General features: G+C 38.3%; 1 protein-coding gene across 1 annotated transcript in view; it reads left to right on the top strand.

The window, feature by feature from the left end:
• The window catches only part of BZW2 (basic leucine zipper and W2 domains 2), a 58,831-nt gene that overhangs the window by 5,648 nt on the left and 31,949 nt on the right, over positions 1-21,234 (top strand). The window contains exon 2 of the mRNA XM_079711326.1: positions 12,316-12,380. Within this exon, the coding sequence (XP_079567452.1) occupies positions 12,323-12,380 (58 nt within the window). The 5' untranslated portion in view covers positions 12,316-12,322. The remainder of the gene's footprint in view (positions 1-12,315; positions 12,381-21,234) is intronic.

Genomic DNA, 21,234 nt, shown 5'->3' with positions numbered 1-21,234 from the left:
GTTATTTTTAGGGCCAATTCTACCTGTTTTTACAGTTGAGAAGAAGATGAATAACACAATGACAGGTCTAGTTAAGAAATCATTTTAAAGTAAAATTGTATAGACATTAGTATTTGCCATAGGCCCAACTTCCTATATTTTGGAAGAGATTTATTTTTCAAGAGAGACTTTCATAAAAGATATAATTCTAGTAATTCTATCTCAGGATTAACTTTTTAAAAAATAATCAGGATTGGGCTTCCCTGGTGGCGCAGTGGTTGAGAGTCCGCCTGCCGATGCAGGGGACACGGGTTCGTGCCCCTGTCCGCGAAGATCCCACATGCCGCAGAGCGGCCGGGCCCGTGAGCCATGGCCGCTGAGCCTGCGCGTCCAGAGCCTGTGCTCCGCAACGGGAGAGGCCCGCGTGTCGCAAAAAAAAAAAAAAAAAAAAAAAAGAATCAGGATTAACTTTTTTTATAATAATAAGAAAGTTCTTGGTATGCATCTGTTGTTTTCAGCGAATCCCAAATGATAAGACATGACCTTTGTCCTCAAGAGGCCTCTACTATCCTTTAGGAGACCCGCCAGCCCCTGAAACAATAGGGACTAAAGTCATCATCCAAAAGCCCGTCACCCCCCCACCCCCGCCTCTGTCAGCCGACAGGTTAGACCCCTTTGAGAACTTCCCTTTGCCTGTTCAGGTGGCTGTCCGGCTCCGTCCAGTCTTTCAGCTCTAATGTGAACAATGTGGTTACTCCCTACCCACCCACTGGCTTCCTGCTCCCAGAATGCCCTCCTCCACCCATTTCTGCATATCACATTTTACTCCAATCCTTTTCAGCTCAAATGACCCCTTCCCCACACAGCCTTCTCTAGTCCCCAACCAGAGCAGTACAGTCACAAGTGCAGATTCCAGAACGGGTGGAGCTCAGTGGGAGGACTAGAGAAAGTGAGAATCTGAACAGAGCCTGGAAGGATTGGTGAATTTGGGCAGGCGAGCCAGAAAATGGAGAACATTCCAGGGAGAACAACCCCCAAGAAAACAACTCCATAAAATATTATAACATGTTATAAATATTTATAAAATAAATATTGGCTGTAATTTTCTGGCCAACCGTATTGGAACTAGAAATTATTTCATTCAAAGGCACGTTTTCTTCAATATGTCAACTTTTTAAAAATCATAGAAGTGATTATATTTTAAAGCACACTAGGTTTGTTCTTGCTCTCAGGTAATTTATGACATCACATGTTTTAGACTAAACTGAAGATTATAAAGCAGTATCTTCAGAATTGGTGGTAGCAGGAAAGTTAATAATGGACATAAAAAGAAACCATGGAAGAGAAAATCATATACTTATTCGGATATTTTGCCCTTGAATACAAACTAATTTGAAATTATCCAAAATAGCTAGAATATCAATAGCCAAAATAGCTCGAAAATAAAATGAGTAGGAAATTGTGAAATTTATTTTTCAAGTAAAATATGATCCATGGAACTGTTTTTATCTATATAGTGCCTTAAAGGAATTTTATTCTCTGTTTGATTTTTTTTCCAGTTGGACTGTTCTGACTTTTTGTTTTCTACTTTTATTGATGAATGGAATAAAGACATGGCTGAAACAGTTAAACCTGAGAGATGCAACTTGAGGATTTAATAACCAGGTTAATGTGAATCATTTTAATGTGGGATTGTGGTTGTCATTAGGAGTTTCCACAACATTTTTCCTTTGTATCTATTAGGGGAAAAAATACACGACAATTTAGAATAATCTCTAAATTTAAAAAATCTGCTGTATACCAGTATCAGCAGTATACACAAGAATACTTTTCTTTCTTAACTCATTCTGATGTCTATGTTGGGGCCATGGGTCTCTTCAGCAAGTATCTTTTAGGCAGTTAAATCCCAACTGGAATAATTTGGCCTGTTCTAAATTTGGCATGTGTTGAGTGAAAAGTGCCAAAAAATATTCTGATAGTCATATTTGTAAACTGCTGGAAATAAAAGGTTTAGGTAACTCACTGAATGAACCATTCTTTTGGCAAATGCCAAAGAGACAATGCTTTCATTGTTCTTTCTTGATTCTTTAATTTCATGTGTATCGTTTGGTGTTTTTTGTTTTCTTATCTTTAATTCTCTTAATTATATATATATAATAATATATTAGTAGGAAAACAATAATAACAAATTATTGTTACTGATATGTGTAGAATTGTGTTTCCTCTTTTCATAGTTCGACTTCTTTTTATGTTAGAAGAGGACTTTCAAAAAATAATTGTTAGATGTACTGTTATTTTGAGGACTTCTAAATAAATCTCAAGAAAAGTGCTAGGCAGAGGTGAGTAACAGTAAGGAATATTAACTCTTAGCACTGTGGAGACTATATCATAAGCCACCATGGGGTGTGCAGTTTTATAATATCCTACTGTATCTTCTTCTTTTTTTGCATATTCACACAAGACTTTAATGCTTTTCAAACCAACCTCGACAGCTTCCTGGATTTGTGATCATTTGTAAGGAAACGAGAACATGACATATGTTTTTCTCAGTATACAAGGTAATAGAATGGGGTTATTGTAAACAGGAAGGAGAAGCCCACATTGCTGGTACAGAGGAAGCTGCTGGCTAGAGGAAAGGACGCCACATCGGCGTGGAGGAGTGTGAAGGTGGTGTTTACATTAGCGTTGAGCTTCTGCAGGAAAGAAGTTGAGAACCAGCTCCAGTAGTACCAGAAACCATGGAGCCATAAATTTCCTACTATTTACATGTCCTTAAGAGGCAGGATTTCTGTTAAATCCTCTTGCTAAAGACAAATGTCTTTTTCCTTACTAGAACTCCATGGAGAACTATTTGGCATATGGGAGGTAACATATGCTAATTCAGTTTATCCAAGTGCTGAACTAGACGTTAAAATTAATATTTATGCTTCACTCTCTAACTCTAAACCATAAAATTCATGAGGCAAATAATAAAAAAGCTGCCTTCAAGAATCATATAAATGGTTAGCCAGCAACTTCAGTTGGTTCTTTGGAGAACTGTACTGCAAGTAGACAGTTGACGGGTTCTGGCCCTGACCCTTCTGTGTTTGTGAGGGCCTGATTTTTCTGCTTTGATCTCTGCTTTATCACCAAGGTTAGAATGGAATGCTTGACCTCAGGCCAGTGGCGTGACATCTCAGAACCTTATCAGAGTGTGAGATGAGGGTCTAGGTTTAGTTCTTCAGGTTTCAAAGTGTTCCATACCCCATGGATAGCCATTATAAGTTAAAACGTAAAAAAAAACAAAAATGCAACACACGTTTAATTGTTAAAGCATTAATAAACACAACTGCAACTCAAATTCATCATGTGATATACTTTAACATACTGGAGACCATTACTTCTTCTTAACTCACACTGCCAGGTTTTTTTGTGCAGTGCTTGGGTCAAACCTCACCTGCTAGGGCTTCCCTGGTGGCGCAGTGGTTGAGAGTCCGCCTGCCGATGCAGGGGACACGGGTTCGTGCCCCGGTTCGGGAGGATCCCACATGCCGCGGAGCGGCTGGGCCCGTGGGCCATGGCCGCTGAGCCTGCGCGTCCGGAGCCTGTGCTCCGCAACGGGAGAGGCCACAGCAGTGAGAGGCCCGCGTAATGCAAAAAAAAAAAAAAAAAAAAACCTCACCTGCTAGAAAGTGAGCACCATGCATCTTGTCTATGTATCTTGTCTGATTGGTCCCATCTGCATCCCTATTGACCAGTACCAGATAGAGGTATGTTTAATAAATGAATGCAAGTGAATGATTTTAAGCCTTTTGAAAAAGTATACTTGAAAGTTTGTAATGTGGCACTGGTCTTCTCACTCTCTCTTTCTCCCTCTCCCTCTCTCTCTCAATTTGAGTTTCTGTAATTCACTCCTTTAAAATTGTATCTGGGAATACAGTTTCATATCATCAGTGTGCTGTGTCCCATTAAGTCCCAGGCTAGGCTTGGGCATTTCTATCCATTTCACGCTGTCCTCATTGTGAAATAGGCATGTGTATGGTAGGTAACTTTTTGTGTGTGTGCAACCTTTCAAATAAAGCTTCATCTGCTAGACAGGCTTGGGCAAGTCCCCTCCTGGGAGGATGGGGGCCAGAGTGGCCTGGTTGAGAGAACTCACAAGTGAGAAGACATTTGGACTCCTGTCCTTTACCACCTTTGAACTTCCTGAAGTTTCATTCCCATGTTTTGTAAAAGCCATTGCTCCAAAGCAACATTCTCCCACTAGTAACCAGTCTAGGGTGTTATTTTTTTTTTCCAGAAGATTCTGTCATCTTCTACTCCTTGATTACAATGCTAAGAAGAGAGGAACAGACTTCAGTCCCCCTCGCCATAATAACTTATCTTCTAGTCTTCTATTTGTACTGATAGTCATAAACACTCCCATCAGTTTTGTGTTTGATACAAAATTAGCCTTAATCAACTGACTTGCTCCCTGGCACTTGACACCACTCCCTGCTGATTTTTTTTTTAACTTAATTTTTTTTTTAGAGCAGTTTTAGGTTCACATCAAAGTTAAGAGAAGGGTACAGAAATTTCCCATATACCCTCTCCCCCCATACATATGTAGCCCCTCCCCATTATCATCACCCCCTACCAGAGCTACTCGGTGATGCATTTGTTTTGTCTACAATTGACACTAATGTTTGGCAAACAGAAATAAGTCTTTCAAGGAAATATCTGCCTGGTTGCTGCTCTGATGTGTTTAGACCTGTGTGCACAATTTGCAATTCTGGAGAGCAAGGCCCATCTCTGGCTTTGCTTACCTTTGTTTCCTCTTTAATGCAGGGTTTTCCAACCTTGGCACAATTGAAACGTTGGGCGAGATAACCCTTTGTTGTGGGGGGCTCTCCTATAACATTGTAGATTGTCGAGCAGCATCCCTGGCCTCAACCTACTAGATTCCAGTAGCACCCCCCTTCTCCCAGCATGACAAGCAAAAATGTCTCCAGACACTGCCAAATGTCCCTTGGGGAACAAAATTAACCCTGGAGTGAAACCAGTGCTCTAGTACAGTGCCTGATACACAATAAGCCCCCCTAAAATACTTGATAAATTAATAAATATATTTAAACCACAACTAGACATTTAATCATTGGATATTTCTCTGTTTCATGCCACCATTTCCTCTAAATTCTCTGAATTTACAACTTGAAATATCGTAGGTATGCAGTTGTTATCACTATCCTGTTGTCCTGCAGACAAAAGTTCTAAGGGTCTTAACTAGAACAGAGGTTTTAAGACATTTTGCTATTAAGATACCCTGAAATGTTATGTTTGAGGAATGAGTTTTCTAAAAGCCAAAGTACGTACAGTGTGTGTAGTTGAAGGTGTGTTTGTGTTTTTCAAAGTGTTGAGACATAAGAATGACATCAGCAAGATTAGGCCATCTGGGAAGCTGAGTGGGGCTGGTCAGTTGTTGGGGGAAGGGAAGGGCCTGGGAGAGATCCCAACTGGGGAAAGTGGAAGGGCCCAGAGAAGGACATGTGCTTGCCCCAGGGACTGCTTACGGAGTCTTTGAGTAGATGGCATGAATTGATAAGCAGAGTGAAACTATTTCGGAGTTAATTTATACTTCTTGAAAGTTTTTGAAAATAACTTCATTGAGATGAAATAAGTGACATTATGTAATTGTCTTTATTTCAGTGAAGAGGTTGTACATTAGTACTTAAAATGTAATTTCTGGAATATTTTTATTTACAGGGAAGCAAGAATCATTATTCAAAAATAAGATAAAGTTTAAGAAGTGAAATCAATTTGGAAATGTTATAATGAGAATTTAATCACGATGCTTTTATGTCTTCTTAAGGCAGATTTAGATGAATATAGTTAACTCAGTGTACGTTTTTCACAACACAATTCCTTTGGGCTTTGATCCCTCTTTCTTAAAAGATCGTTGCTTAGCACAATTTAAGTTCCTACCATTAATGGTCCCTCGCTGCAAACTATCGTTGTAAAATTTTGAGGAGAGAACTATAGTTTAAGTTTTGTGCTTTTTAAGAAAGATATCTTTGTTCTTTTATATCATTAATTATAAGAATGAAGAGGATATGAATATAACAGTAATATTTTTATATTAAAGAAATATTTGAATTTATTTAGAAACATTTTTCTTTTATAGGTAGGCTATTTGTTATTTTTAATTTTTAATGTTTTTTCAATTATTATAAATACTGAAACTTAGATAGAATTTTCTAGGAGCTATAGCGAAGTTTGTTGTAGAGGCTGGGTGATTTTGAGTCCAGAGAGGCTGTTACAAAATCATGGTAAGGATATTGAACAAGCTAATGTTATTCTGGGCAACAAAATTGGGTAGTGTAATTATAGGCAAATATTTAGCTTATCGCTTTAGAATGTTCATAATTTAAAGTTTCACAGAGCAATTTAATTTTCTTTTTCTTTTTCTTTTTGCGGTACGTGGGCCTCTCACTGTTGTGGCCTCTCCCGTTGCGGAGCACAGGCTCCGGACGCGCAGGTTCAGCGGCCATGGCTCACGGGCCCAGCCGCTCCACTGGCATGTGGGATCCTCCCGGACCGGGGCACGAACCTGTGTCCCCTCCATCAGCAGGCGGACTCTCAAGCACTGCACCACCAGGGAATCCCTGTTTTCTTTTGAGAGAAGGATGCTATAGTGTTATCAACCCAAACGATCCCGAGATATGACAACTTTTTGTACAGGAGTTTATGATGTTTGTTCTTGCAGTTTTAGCTTTAATGGAAAGGAGAATAGTTTATATTATGGGCAGTTTTTAGTTTTCTTTTATGGTAAATTATTTTACCCATCTGAAATATAGAATAAAAGGTAGTTCTTGAAACTTACTTCTAAACACAGAATACATCCTGAGAACGTTGCAGTAAAGTGGGTCAGTTATATTTTGAGTTTTGTGTGCTGGTGGTATTGCATCTTTATGACACACTTTATACTCTGGGGATAATATTGTTGCCCTATAATTTTTATTACCTTAGAATCGGAAGTCTCTCTCTTCCAATTGTCTTAAGTAATATTGACAGTACAAAGAGAGTTTCACTTTGAAGCTCGGTACTTTTTCTTTTCTTTCCTGCTGTAGCCGCATAGTTTTGAAATTTGGGCAAAATGATCTGCAGAGCTACTTTATTTGAAAAATATTAATTAAAAAAATCCTATTCTTTGAGTGTGTTTTCACCTTTTTATCAAGTTTGTATGTTGGACCATAGGGAATGCTTTAGAACTGGGTTGCCTGACATGATAGCCACTAGACACGTTGGCTATTTCAATTTTAATTTTAATTAATGAAAATTAAATAAAATTAAACCTTTAGTTCCTCAGTCACACTAGCCGCACTTAAGGGTCCAATAGCCACATGTGTCTAGTGGCTACCATATTAGACAGTGCAGATATAGAACATTTTCATGGTCACAGATAATTCTGTTGGATACACCTCTCCAGGATGGGTGTTGGCAAACTGCAACCTGGGGGCCCATTCTGATCCACTGGTTGTTTTGTAAATAAAGTTTTACTGGAATACAGCCATGACCACCTATATATATATTGCCTATGGCTGCTTTCAGGCTGTAACAGCAGAACTGAGTAGTTGGAACAGAGACCATGTAGCTCACAGAGCCTAAAATATTTTCTTTCTATCCCTTTATAGAATAAGATTGACTCCACTTTAGAGTATCCATATTTATAATGTCGAGGTTGTTTGAATAGCATAGTTATTTTATGTGTAGCACATATTTGTAATATTAAATGCCTTACATAAGGCAGATTATCATACTTCAAAGATGAGCCAGACCAGAAGAACAGGCAAGAATAGAGTATCAGGCCAAACCTCTTGATTACTAGTTGAGAACAGGCATCCACTAGTAGAGACAACTAGAAGGTACGGCCTTCTGTGATAGATCAGACACTTTCCAGAATGGAGAGAATTAAGGAAGAATACGAGAGAAGACAACACGCAAGGTGTCAATCTACTCAGGGTGGGCAGGGCAAGTGGCAGAATTAATACACAGTAGCCATGAGACCCTTCAATGCTGCTGGCCCATTGTCACACTTGGACCCAGAGTCTGGTTGGGAGTAAGGGGTGGAATATGAAAAGAGCATGAGGGTAGTTAGAAGATAAATAAAGTGAGGTGGGGCGATATTTATCTAATATGTTAGATTTAAAAATCTTTCAATTAAACTTTTCCATTTAGACTTAAATAGAAATTGATTCAAAAATGTTTATTTCATTAATAAAGTACCTGGTTTCTAATGTTTGGTTGATTGTATCGTTTTAGTATTTTTATGGCCTTCTTTTATCTTCTAAACTATCCAAGAAATTTAGTCTCTTAGATGACATGTGAAATACTTAAATCCATTTTGTTTTACCACTTTACATACAATTTTTAAAAATTCTATTTTAAACCGTGGAGCTTTTCCATTTTGGTGGGACATGAGCTTCTTTTCTTTTTCTTTTTTTAATAATTTATTTTTATTATTTATTTTTAATTTTTTGACTGTGTTGGGTCTTCGTGCGTGGGCTTTCTCTAGTTGCAGCGAGCGGGGGCTACTCTTCATTGGGGTGCACAGGCTTCTCATTGCGGTGGCTTCTCTTGTTGCAGAGCACAGGCTCTAGGCATGCAGGCTTCAGTAGTTGTGGCATGTGGGCTCAGTAGTTGTGGCTTGTGGGCTCTAGAGCGCAGGCTCAGCAGTTGTGGCACACAGCTTAATTGCTCCGCGGCATGTGAGATCTTCCCGGACCAGGGCTTGAACCCGTGTCCCCTGCGTTGGCAGGCAGATTCTTAACCACTGCACCACCAGGGAAGTCCCATGAGCTTATTTTCTATGTGAGTGTTTGGGTTATAGTTTTTATGGAAGCCAAATCATCATGATGTTAGTTGATTTCAACTTGTAAGTTGTAATGCAGTCTAATAAAAGTGAGCTTTTGGGCTTACCTGGTGGCGCAGTGGTTGAGAATCCACCTGCCGATGCAGGGGACACGGGTTCGTGCCCCGGTCCGGGAAGATCCCACATGCCGCGGAGCAGCTGGGCCCGTGAGCCATGGCCGCTGAGCCTGTGCGTCCGGAGGCGAGAGGCCACAACAGTAAGAGGCCCGTGTACTGCAAAAAAAAAAAAAAAAAAAAAAGTGAGCTTTTGACATTGGCCTAAGGGAACTGCCTTTGTTAGTCTTCCTTTGTTACTTTCCCAGGTTTAAGCCAGCACAGTTTCTTAGTCAAAGTGCCCTTGCTCTTCTTCAGCCAGAGCTTCAGTGAGTGCCTTATAAAGGCTGACCCTCACTGGAGCAGATTATAATGTAGCACCAGAGCTAAATTTAGAGGGAAGCCAGGCCTCTACTCCAAATAGTAACAGCTAAACGTTAGAGACGTTTGGTGAACAGAATATCTTCATTTAGTCTTTCAATACCAGTAGGTGAGTCTCTGTGTTTGTTTGTTTTATTTTGGATGTTGTGTATGTCAAAATCTTTGCATACTTTTTTTATGTTTATGTGTTCTTTTATTATTTTCCACAAAGACTATATTGAGGTTGTGTAAAATAAGCCTGCATAACTGGGCTATGAAGAAACAAACTTTTGTATTTAGAACTAAAAGTATAAACAGAGCTAAAGAATTTTTAAAATAGAGTTCTCTCCAACGTAGGCTGTGTTTGGTAGTAATTCCCCGTTAGCAGGAAAGTAGAAACAAGGTGTAAAGGTAGAGTTAATTAGGAAATTCTATATGTTTATATTCTGACCTTAAAATAAGTCTTTTAGAGGGGGCTCCCACTTTAAAAATATTTTTAAATTCTAAAATAAAAACATCTTTGGCAAAAAAGGAAACTCCTTCCTTGCATGTTCACCTCCTGGAGGAGTTTCAGACTCTATTTTTGGTTTTGTATCTCAGTAGGAGACCCAAACTCTTTAACAGGTATTTTACTTCGCTAACACAAGAAAATATTTTGTATGGTATTTTGGTATTTGTTGTGTTTTGGGAGGTGTGGAAACATTAAGGAGAACACACACACACACACACACAGACACACACACACACACGTATATTCATTACTTGTGCTCCAATGGAAATGTTTGCTGGTATAGAGTGAATCTGTTGAAAATTCCAACAGGGAAAATTCTGAGTGAAAGAGTTTTGCAGTGAATATAAATAATGCATTAGAAACTCTATTTCCAACATCTTTCAAATTAAATGAGATTTCCTTGATTAAGGTTATTGCATTTGTAGTTATTTCACTGTGCAGCTGCTGCCCCATACACATACAGCAATCAATCCCTTCTCTATACTGGTTAGCTAGGTGTGTCCCGCTGTTGTTTCACCTGTCACATTGTACTGTAGATGTTTGTATTTTATCTCTGCTGGGCTCTGTGTTCCTTGAGGGCTTGGAATCCGGCTTAGTCACCTTTATATCTCAAAGCAGGATGTGGTAAGTTCAGTTTATAGGATTGATAAAAATTCTCTCTACTTAAACCATAAAAGAAATTACTTTGGGCTTTGTTACTTTATTTAAAACATTTTTTTTAGTTTCACTTTAAAAATGGTGATTCAAGTTTTCAATGATAAACAGATTGCTTTCTATGTGAAAATAGAAGTTTCTCTTTTTTCATGGGATTGGAAGAAAGTTTTGGTACATAAATTGAATAATAATTTTTCCACATTCTTGAGGATTTTTAAAACTTTTGAGATATAATTAAATAATTTACTGTTTAATGTTGCAAATTTTCTTGATTATTTAATGGTATAAGTAATGGAGAAAATCTAGACATTTTCAAATCACAATTTAAAAAATCTTTGAAAGATAATTAAATAATTTGCTTGACATTATCTTAATCGTTTGGTCCTCATAATTTAGGCAATCTAGACATATTTTCAGATTGTAATATTTATGCCAGCAACGTTATTCTCAGTTTGTAAAAGGTCTTTTTTTTTTTTTTTGCGGTACGCGGGCCTCTCACTGTTGTGGCCTCTCCCGTTGCGGAGCACAGGCTCCGGACGCTCAGGCTCAGCGGCCATGGCTCACGGGCCCCGCCGCTCCGCGGCATGTGGGATCTTCCCGGACCGGGGCACGAACCCGTGTCCCCTGCATCGGCAGGTGGACTCTCAACCACTGCACCACCAGGAAAGCCCTGTAAAAGGTCTTCTAGAGAAGGTTTTTCACTTTTTTAAAAGATAATTTTTGATATTTTTAATTATATATTAAATCCAATAGGAGAATTTAAAATACCCAAATACTCATCCTCTGAGGTTAAGCAAACAAATGAAAAGCTTACTAACAGTTTCTTGTATCGTTCATAAATGTTCCTTGCCTAGAAAAGGAAATATTACGTGTACCCCCCTTTTTAACCGAAAAATTGTGCTTTACACTTTTATTCAACTTGCTTTTTTCCTTTAACAATTTTACTTGAACATCTTTCCATATCAGTGCAACAGCTTATTTGACAATTATTTATTAAATTTAAATGCTTACTCTCAGTATTGTTTTAGGTGCTAAAGATACAGTATTGAGTAAAACCTACAAAATCCCTACCCACATGGATGTTACTCTTGGGGGAAATAGACCATGGCAAACAGATGCTAATGAAATGACAGGGGCTGCTGTGAGCTATAAAGAGAAATAGAGCTACATGAGAGGGAGAGAGAGAGAAGGAGCCTTGTTAGTCAGAGTGGTCTGGGAAGGTCTCTGAAATGGAGGCATTTGAGTGAGTGCAGAGAGTTAAAGCCACGTGAATGGCTTCCCTGGCCCACTGGAAGAAGCAAAGAGGACAATGTGGCTGGAGCAGTGAATGATGGGAAGAGGTAGACGTAGGGAACATAATCAGAGAGGTAGCCAGGGCCATATGTAGTACATTGGATGTAATTTATTTTGTAAAGCTTCATAGTTCCATTTGATGGCTTATTATAACTTATTGAACTAGATAGGTTTATGGGTATTCAACTTCCATTTTTTATGCATCCAACAATGTTGCAGCTAAGTCCTTTTATATATACACATACATGTATATTTGCATACTTGTGTGGGTATAACTGTAGAATAAATTCCTTGTAAAGGAATTGCTGGACCATAGGTTATGCACATGTAAATATTTATAGATATTCACCAAATGCTTCCCAAAAGTATTGCATGGAGTTTATCCTTTATATCAAAGTTTATGTCTGTGGTTATTTTCCTTGTGTCTTTTGTCCACACTAGATATTATTAAACTTTAAAAGTTTTGCTAGTTCAGTAGTTACAATTATCTCATTTTTAAAAGTATATTTAGTATGGGTGAAGTCAAACATATACTTATTAGCTATATATTATATGAACTGCTTATTTGAAGCGCCTAATCTTATTTTCTTTGTTTTCAGAAATTTTATGAATAAGCATCAGAAGCCAGTGCTAACAGGCCAGCGGTTCAAAACTCGGAAAAGGGGTAGGTAGTGTTGTGTGTTTGTGTGTGTATGGCGGGGATGGGGTTGGGGGAAATGTGTGTTTAAAGTTCTAATCAAAATATAAGGTTGGTGAATGTCAGGTTTAACAATACAACAGCCAGTTATTTTACTAGCAAAAGCGAGTTTCTTAGGGAAGAGCCCAGAGGAATTGCAGTTTGGGGTATGTGAACTACGGGGCAAGTCAGAGAACAAGGAAGAGGAACTTGCTATTATAGGGAAAAGAGGGGAGTTGAGAGGAGCCGTAATAACCCAATAGTCCATGTGAGGAAGCTGGAGTCCAAAGTATGGAGGCTACTCATAGGTTGGTCTGGTACATTCTCTGATTGGCTGGGCTGTGGTTAGGTGGAGAGAAGTTTTCTTCTTCCTTCTGGATAGTTAAGTAGGCAACACCTTTCCGTTGGAGACTAGAGAGGAAGGCATAAGTATCTTCCTGTTTGGAGTAATTGATGATGCATGGCAGGCTGTAAGAGCTCCCCCTACAGGCCTGTCCGGACTCCAATTTTAGCTGAGGTTTCTTAATTAATTCCACAAAGAGGAATTGGGATTATCTTTGTTTCCACCTAACCTCACTAATTTCTGTCTTTTGAGCTCTGACTGGAAAATCTGAAGGTGTGCATTCAAGCCTCAGAACCGCCAGTTACTTAGGTGTTTGATTTTGGACAAGTCATTTAACTTGTCTGAGCTTTGTGTCTTCGTCTACAAAATGACAATGATTATATCTGTTCAGATTGCCTTACTCTCATGTGAGGCTATGAAGGCAGTTGATAAACTTTACTGTTTTTAACATCAGCATTTGCATTTGGTTTTTGCTTTCTTTGTGTTTTTAAGAAAACGTTCATAAGCCAAGATAGTAAAACTAAGAGAAGAGTAAATTAGGGAAGATATTGAAGAGTTTTAACCCTTTCAGAATTTGGAAAGTCGAACTAAATTTACTGCCCTAAATATCTGTAAAACTCAGGATATTTTCAAGTGTCTTTTATCGTGGGAAGAAAAGTTATATAGCCAGCTTGATGATGGCTGGTACAATTTCTATATGTGAGTGACTTCTTTTTGTTATGTTCATCTTCCCATTCTTTTTGTGTAAAGAATTTTTAAATCTTTTATAACATTTAATCAGTTTTGCATAATTATATAGAAATCCTCTTGGTTTTAAGAGTAGTTGAGCCAAAACTTGATAGGGAAACTTTTTAATCTATTTATTTATTTATCTATTTATTTAGGCTGTGCCAGGTCTTAGATGTGGCATGTGGGCTTCCTAGTAGCGGCATGCAAACTCTTAGTTGTGACATGCATGTGGGATCTAGTTCCCCGACCAGGAATCAAACCCAGGTCCCCTGCATTGGGAGCACAGAGTCTTACCCACTGGACCACCGGGGAAGTCCCAATAGGGAAACTTTTTAAAATATGAAACATGGTATGAAATTATTATGTCGACTAACACTGAGGAGAGTGACTGAAAAATATTTAAGTAAGTATCATGTGTAAAGATAAAGGATGATTGAATATCTTTTTGAAGGCCTCATAGCTGATTATGAAACAGAATGCCATGTAATGGTCATCGAGTGCTAAATTGTTGAATTGATAAGCTATATCACATGCCTTTGGCATTTCCAGCCAATGCGTGTAGCTGAAGTTCTCTTGCAATGCTGCGTCTATGTAAGTAGCAAGTGTAGCCATGTAGAAAGAAAAGAATTCTCAGTACAATAGATCATTTGAATTAGAAGAGATTGTAAGAGTCACTAGGTAGCAGTAAGGACTAAATTTAACTGTAAATGCTACCTGCCAGAAAGCTTCACATTCCCACTAAAAAAATGAAAATTAAAAAATATTTTAAAAACCAAAAGATACGGTGATTTTGTATAGTATTTCTGTCTTGTACTCTTTTTTATTTTTATCTTTTGCATCCTTGACTCATCCCCATAAGCTAAGTATAAGTGTAGTCTGAACCACCTCCTTCTATTATATTTAGCCCTCTTACAAACTGTGTCCCCACTACACAATGCAGATTGTAATCCGGAAGCAGATAGCAATGCAAAGTGCTGCAACCAGAGTGAGTTCTTTGTCTCATTGTTTAAAGCCGTCTTGAAAAACATAAATGACGTCGATGATTTCCAAAGGACTTAATCAGAAACCTAGTTACAGTTAAGGTATTGTTGCACCTAGTCACGTGATAATATTTAATGTATGCCCAACTGTCAGGTGAAGGAAAGTTTGCCATCGCCTGCCCGCTGAGGAAACGTGTTAATCTCAGACCTGGATCTCCAACTCAGGCAGCTTTCTTAGTGTGACGCTGATTCACGGTAGCTGAGCTCCAACGCCAAGAGAGGGCCCAAGGATGTCTTGCACAAGAGCAGGCATGATTCAGCGAGTAAACTGGCCCTTACGGTCAGTCTTCAGTTTTGGACTGGAAAGGTTGCCTCTAACACGAAACTGGTTTGCCTCTGATTCACTTGGTGGGCCAGACTGTGCCTGTGTCTGATAGCTGCGGGAATACTCACAGAGAGCCACCCAGAAATGTGTTATCTATCATTTGTCAGTTGATCTAGATTTATATAACTCAGGTCTGTTGGGGATTAGAGCAGCACTTGAGCCATTTTGTGCCAAACTGCTTACTGGAAAAAAAAAATGGAGTCAACCTCATTTTCTGCTTTTCATAATAGTGAATTGCATCCTGACGATTCATCGTGCTTTGGCTTTTCTTCTGCTAGTATGATGGGGCTGAATTCAGATAAATGGTTGGCAGTTTTGTAGAGCCGAGGAAAAAAATCTGCGGAGGATATTTCAAGGTCATTTTAATAGGCTGTCTTCTGAAGCTCCGTCTTCAGTTTGTACCTATTTCCTAGCAAAGTTAATGCTCCTCCTTGCCAAGTTAGTATAAAAATGTATTTCTTTTTGCTTAACATCAAAATTAAACATTATGGTAGGACACATCATATCGAACGCAGCCTTTGTGAAATATGCACATCTTGCTTATAATATTTTCTCTAGAGAGATTATGTTTTCTAGTGTGACTTGGAGAAATCTGAAAGGATGAACACTTCTCCCCTGAGCCATTGTTACGCTTAGTGAAATGAAATATTTAATCATTGAACTGGCCTCCCTCTAAATTTTGTGGAGAAATTGGATTAAAATTAATGAAAATAGGAGAGAAAAAAATGACCAAACTTCAGGCCTCCAGAGGGACCACATACTCAGGTTTCTCTTTGAGGCTTTAATCTGTTTTGGTGGTTTTAAATCACTCTTAGATTTGTAATAAGTAGTGTTAGGAACTAATGAGGTAAATCTTTAAATATATACGGAAGTAAATCTGTGTGTGTATAGTTAGAAAACCCATGATCGTTCTTATTCATTTACTGTAACTCAGTGACCTTCAGAAAGGGAGGGTAGATTATGTTATTTGTCACCTAATTAACACATTGGGAAAATGCTCTCTTAACCATTTACCATAGTTCTTAGAGAAAGCAATGTATTTAGATAACTTACAGGCGTATTTGAGTGTTGGAAATAGGCCTGTTTCTCTATGTTGTGTGAGGGTGATTATGACTGACTCTTCAGTGTCACACTTGTGATTCACCAACACAGTGTAAATGTGAGACCCTAATTGTGTACTTCCTACCTCAAGGGAGTTTTGACCTGCCAAATGGAAACTCAAGGAAGCAATGGCATATTTTCGTTAGGATTTTATTGGTACTTCTGCTACACTGTCCTCAAATGAAATACAAATCATATACACTGTTGGTTGTTTCAGATGAAAAAGAACCTATGGGTAAAATATTGTCTTGTTTCCCCAAACTTCCAATAATGTTCTTGCCATTTTCCTGTACAGGAATTTTTTCCTCTAGATGGACACTTATCTTAGCAGGTGGGAGTTTTGCTTTTCATCCTGCAAGAGAATTATTCATCCTCCCAGGCCATCATGACTTTTTAAGATTCCTAAGCTATACGTGATCATTTTGACCTAGTGCATTATTACTCACTGTTGAAATATCTCTGGCCATGATGTGCTGTCTTCCTCCTTTTACTTTCCCTCTCCCTTAGCAAGTCTTTTGGAAAAGTATAACTGGTGGATGAGGGCCTTTTTACAAAGAAGAGTTTTTAAGTTGTCTCTTAGATTCAAAACAAAGCTGTCTGCATGAATTTGTAGCTTACCTTATTGCCCAACTTATATTTTCCAGTGTCTTGAATTTATAATTTTCAAACCACCAAAGTCTGTTCTACCACCTGAGTCAACATCAAAGCATGTTGGGGTGCCATTGTGCAGATGGCCTCAATTGATTTTGGGAGCTGGTCACGAGACTTAATAAACAGCTCGTGGTCTTTTTACTTCTCATGTTTTTGTGTTCAAGGAGAGGGAACTTCTTCCCAAGGTGGGTGGTGAATTACCCTTTGGCTGGACCCCGAGTAGGGGATGATGCTTGCCAATGAGTTCATCCTGTGGGTCACAGTTACCCACTTCTTCCGTGCCCCGTGATCTACGCTTCTAGGGTGCCCATTCTCTCCCTCCCCCGCTTCACAACAAGACCCCAATTATGTTTTTCCTGCGGTCAACATTTGCATGTTCTTGGCTGCATAATGTTTTGCTTATGGCATCAAAAGGACTTTTATCTCTTGTTCATGACGAATAGTGTTCAAGTTAATTTACATCTGTCTTCATGGTATCTTATGCTGCATGACTCTGACTGGTACTGGGAATGCCATTCTTCTCTGTTTCTGAGTCTGTGGTATTAACCCCTTACAACACATCCCTTCTGTTAGACTGTAGGTAGGCAGTCTGTACAAACCAGGCAGCTGCTGTCTGGTTTTTACATGTAGTTTTTAATTGTATCAAAGTCATGCGTGTACGTAGTTTAAATAGTCAAACAGTTCTGCAAGACTTGTTCTAACAGCAGCCAGTCTGTTCTCCAGCGGAACTCTTTCTACTCTTTAACTGCTTCTTTTAGCATTTGCATTCCTGTGGCCAAATAACACTCCTGTATGGCTGATGCTTGATGTGTCTGTTGGAGGTATTCTAGATGCATGTCCTCCTATGGGAGATAAGGATTCGGCTCTTTCACGCCTCACCCACCTGCAAACCTCTTCTCGTTCTCAGTCCTTTCATTATATCACAGTTTTAGCTAGACTCCTGTTTAGGGTGTATATTATTGTGACTTGGTACATGTTCTTCAGAGCTGAACTATTATTTGATTTATTTTTCTGAACACCATTTTCTCTTTGGATTTAATGAGTTTAATAATAATCAGTCTTTTTTTTATTTTGCTTAGTCTTCTGTACCTTAAAACTAGTCAACCCCATCCTTTCCCTTGTTATGTAAATCTCTTAATATAAACACTTTAGGAATTCTAACAATGATATTACATTGAAGGAATTCTGACTATGTATCATATCATATTGTATGACTGTATTGAAAAACCCTCTTCCATTTGGTTTGCCCTCTAGGCCAACTGTCCAGCTGTTAACGTGAAATGCTTGAAATGTCCTTTCACCACTATCGTGAAGAGTACTGTTGCCTGTCTCTTAGATTTTTTTTCTCTTTTTCCTGGGATCTCGTGACTTACTAAGATTGTGAAATCATGAGTTATTCTCTCCGTTCGGTGTGGTGTCTGTTTCAATCCCTTTTAAAAAGAGTGTATCAGAAACATAATTTTTGAGGCCTTGAATGTCTTGAAATATGTTTATTCTGCTCTTATGTTTGATTAGTAGAGTGACCGAACACTGGAATTCTAGTTTGAAAATTGTTTTTCCTCATAATTTTGAAGGAATATCTTCAGGTTTCTGGTATTTCTGTTGCGCAATTCAAAGTCATTCTGTTTCTTGATACTTTATATGTGATTTGGTTTTTTGCACCTGAAACTTCAGAGAGTTGCTTTATTCCCGGTGTTCTGAAGTCTCACAGTAATGAATGCACCTTGTGGATCCATTTTCAGTCCTTGTGCTGGGTCCCTAGACGGTCCTTCATTGGGAAACTCATGTCTTTCAATACTGTAAAACTTTCTTGAAATTTTTTCCTTTCCTTTCCTTTTTTAAAAAAATATATTTTTTTATTCACTTATTATTTGGACATTTGACTGGTCTGCTCTTTTTCTTATCCTTTTGCTCCTATTTTGTAGGTCTTTGACTTTTTTCCCAGTTTCTAAGAGATATTCTCAGCTTTCTCTTTTAACTCTTCGGTTGAGTTCTTACGTTTTTCTGTCATATTTTTCATTTCTAGGAACTTTTTTTTTATTCATGAAATGTTTCTTTTTCTATAGCATTCTTTCCTTCTCCTCCTCCTTTTTTTTTTTTTTTTTTTTTTTACAGTTGCAATATCTACTTATCTCTAAAGACACACATGATAGAATTTGTTTTCTTTTTTTAAATTCTGGGTTCATCTTTTGCCCCTCTCTCCCCATATGCAGACTCTGCATAAAGGGGGGAAAAAGGTGAAATCCTTTGAACTGAATCCTACATACTTTGCCTTTAACCTAGCCTTTTTTTTTTTTTTACACCTCTTCTGACCTCTAGTTTGCTATCTTCACATTTTTTCAACAGCATATGATCTTTATTTCGTTCAAGATTTTGCTCCAAACTGACCTTACACAAGAAGTCTCTCCAGAGTCTGCTGAGGAGAGGAACTTACATAATATCTGTACCCCTAAATCCTCTGAAATACTTCAGGGCATCTACAAAGTCAAAACTGTTTTCAAATAAAATACCAAGATATTATTTGCCCCTTTCACACATTCTCTCATGAGTTTACAGTGGGTGGCTACAGGTTGTGTGATATTGCAACAAATTGCATGCAGCATGTTTGGAAATCTGTCTGCCATTAAGCCAGACATTAAAGAGATTTGCAAAAGTGTAAAACAGTGCCTCTCTTCTCACTAATATTTTTCATGTAATAAATAATTTTAAGCTTTAATTTCTATAAAGTAAGTATCCATGGATGTAACCTCCATAAACTAGAGCTCTTTGGAATCTTTAATACTTCTGAAGGTTGTCAAGGGGTCATGAAAACAAGAAGGTTGAGAACATCTGCTCTGAAGCTGGATATATAAACGTATAGCTCACGATATTTTTTAAATATTTAAGTACTCTGGAATAATTTATCTTGTTAAAGAAATAAATTCCTCCAGGAAATAAGTGTTTGGTGAGGATGTGGAAAAAGGAGAACCCTTGAACAGTATTGGTGGGAATGTAAATTGGTGCAGCCACTATAGAAAACAGCATGGAGGTTCCTTAAAAAATTAAAAATAGAATTACACATGATTCAGCAACTCCACTTCTGGGTATTTATTGGAAGAAAATGAAAACACCAACTCAAAAAGATACATGCACCCCAATGTTCACTGCAGCATTATTTACAATAAGCCAAGATATGGAAACAACCTGTCCATTACTCAGCCATAAAAAGAAGGAAATCCTGTCATTTGTGACTACATGGATGGATCTGGAGGGCATTATGTTAAGTGAAATAAGAAAGGCGAATTCTGTATGATCTCACGTGTGGAATCTTTAAAACAAAAACAAACAACAACAAAAAAACAGCTAATGGATAACAGATTGATGGGTGCCAGAGGCGCACTGGTGGGGACATGGTGGGGAGGGGGCAGTGGGTGAAGGTGGTGGTCAAAAAGTACAAACTTCCAATCGTAGAATAAGTAATGAGGATGTGATGTACAGCATAATAACTCTAGTTAATAATACTGTATTGCACAAAACAGAAACAGACTCACGGACTTAGAGAACGAACTTATGGTTATGAAGGGGGAAGGTGGAGGGAGGGGATAGTTTGGGAGTTTGGGATTGACATGCACACACCGCTATATTTAAAATGGATAACCAACGAGGACCTACTGGATAGCACAGGGAACTCTGCTCAATGTTATGTGGCAGCCTGGATGGGAGGGGAGTTTGAGGGAGAATGGATACATGTGTATGTATGGCTGAGTCGCTTTGCTGTGCCTCTAGAACTATCACAACATTGTTAATAGGCTATACTCCAATATAAAATTAAAAGTTTAAAAAATACTGTATTGCATACTTGAAAGTTGCTAAGAAAGATCTTAAAATTTCTCATTACAAGACAAAAATTTGTGACTCTGTAGGGTAATGAATGTTAGCTAGACTTATTATGGTGATCATTTTGCAATATATACAAATATCAAATCATATTGTATTCTTGCAACTAATATAATATCATATGTCAATTATATCTCGATTAAAAAAATTTAAAAAGAGATACCCCTCTTGATCTTCTTCCTCCCAATCTTTATTTTGTTTGTTTATATATTCACCCTTATTCTTAAGTGATTCTCCCCGCATTATTTTCTTTTTCTGTCTTAAGTGGAACAAAATTTTAAGTTTTGATTGTTATACTTTATTGTTTATCAGATAGATAGGGTTAGTAGATTACATTGGTCTATCCTATGAGTGACACAAATGATCAATCATCAATTTTTTAATGTATTAGATAGAGTGTGGCCCCTTTCAACAGAAATAAATTGCTTGAATAAATATTTAAACAAGGGCTTTAACATGAAAAACTAGTAGAAAAACTTAATCATCCTTCAACTTTTAAATAATCATACTATCAAATAAAAACCAGTGAACATGGGCTTCCCTGGTGGCGCAGTGGCTGAGAGTCTGCCTGCCGATGCAGGGGACACAGGTTCCTGCCCCGGTCCGGGAAGATCCCACAGGCTGCGGAGCAGCTGGGCCCGTGAGCCATGGCCGCTGAGCCTGCGCGTCCGGAGCCTGTGCTCCACAATGGGAGAGGCCACAACAGTGAGAGACCCGCGTACCGCAAAAAAAAAAACAAAAAACAGTGAACAGAGGAAATGTATGGTTGCATTTGGG

This window comes from Hyperoodon ampullatus (assembly GCF_949752795.1).
Source record: "Hyperoodon ampullatus genome assembly, chromosome: 9".
In the NCBI taxonomy this organism is placed as follows: domain Eukaryota; kingdom Metazoa; phylum Chordata; class Mammalia; order Artiodactyla; family Ziphiidae; genus Hyperoodon; species Hyperoodon ampullatus.
This window is presented reverse-complemented; position numbering and strand designations above follow the sequence as displayed.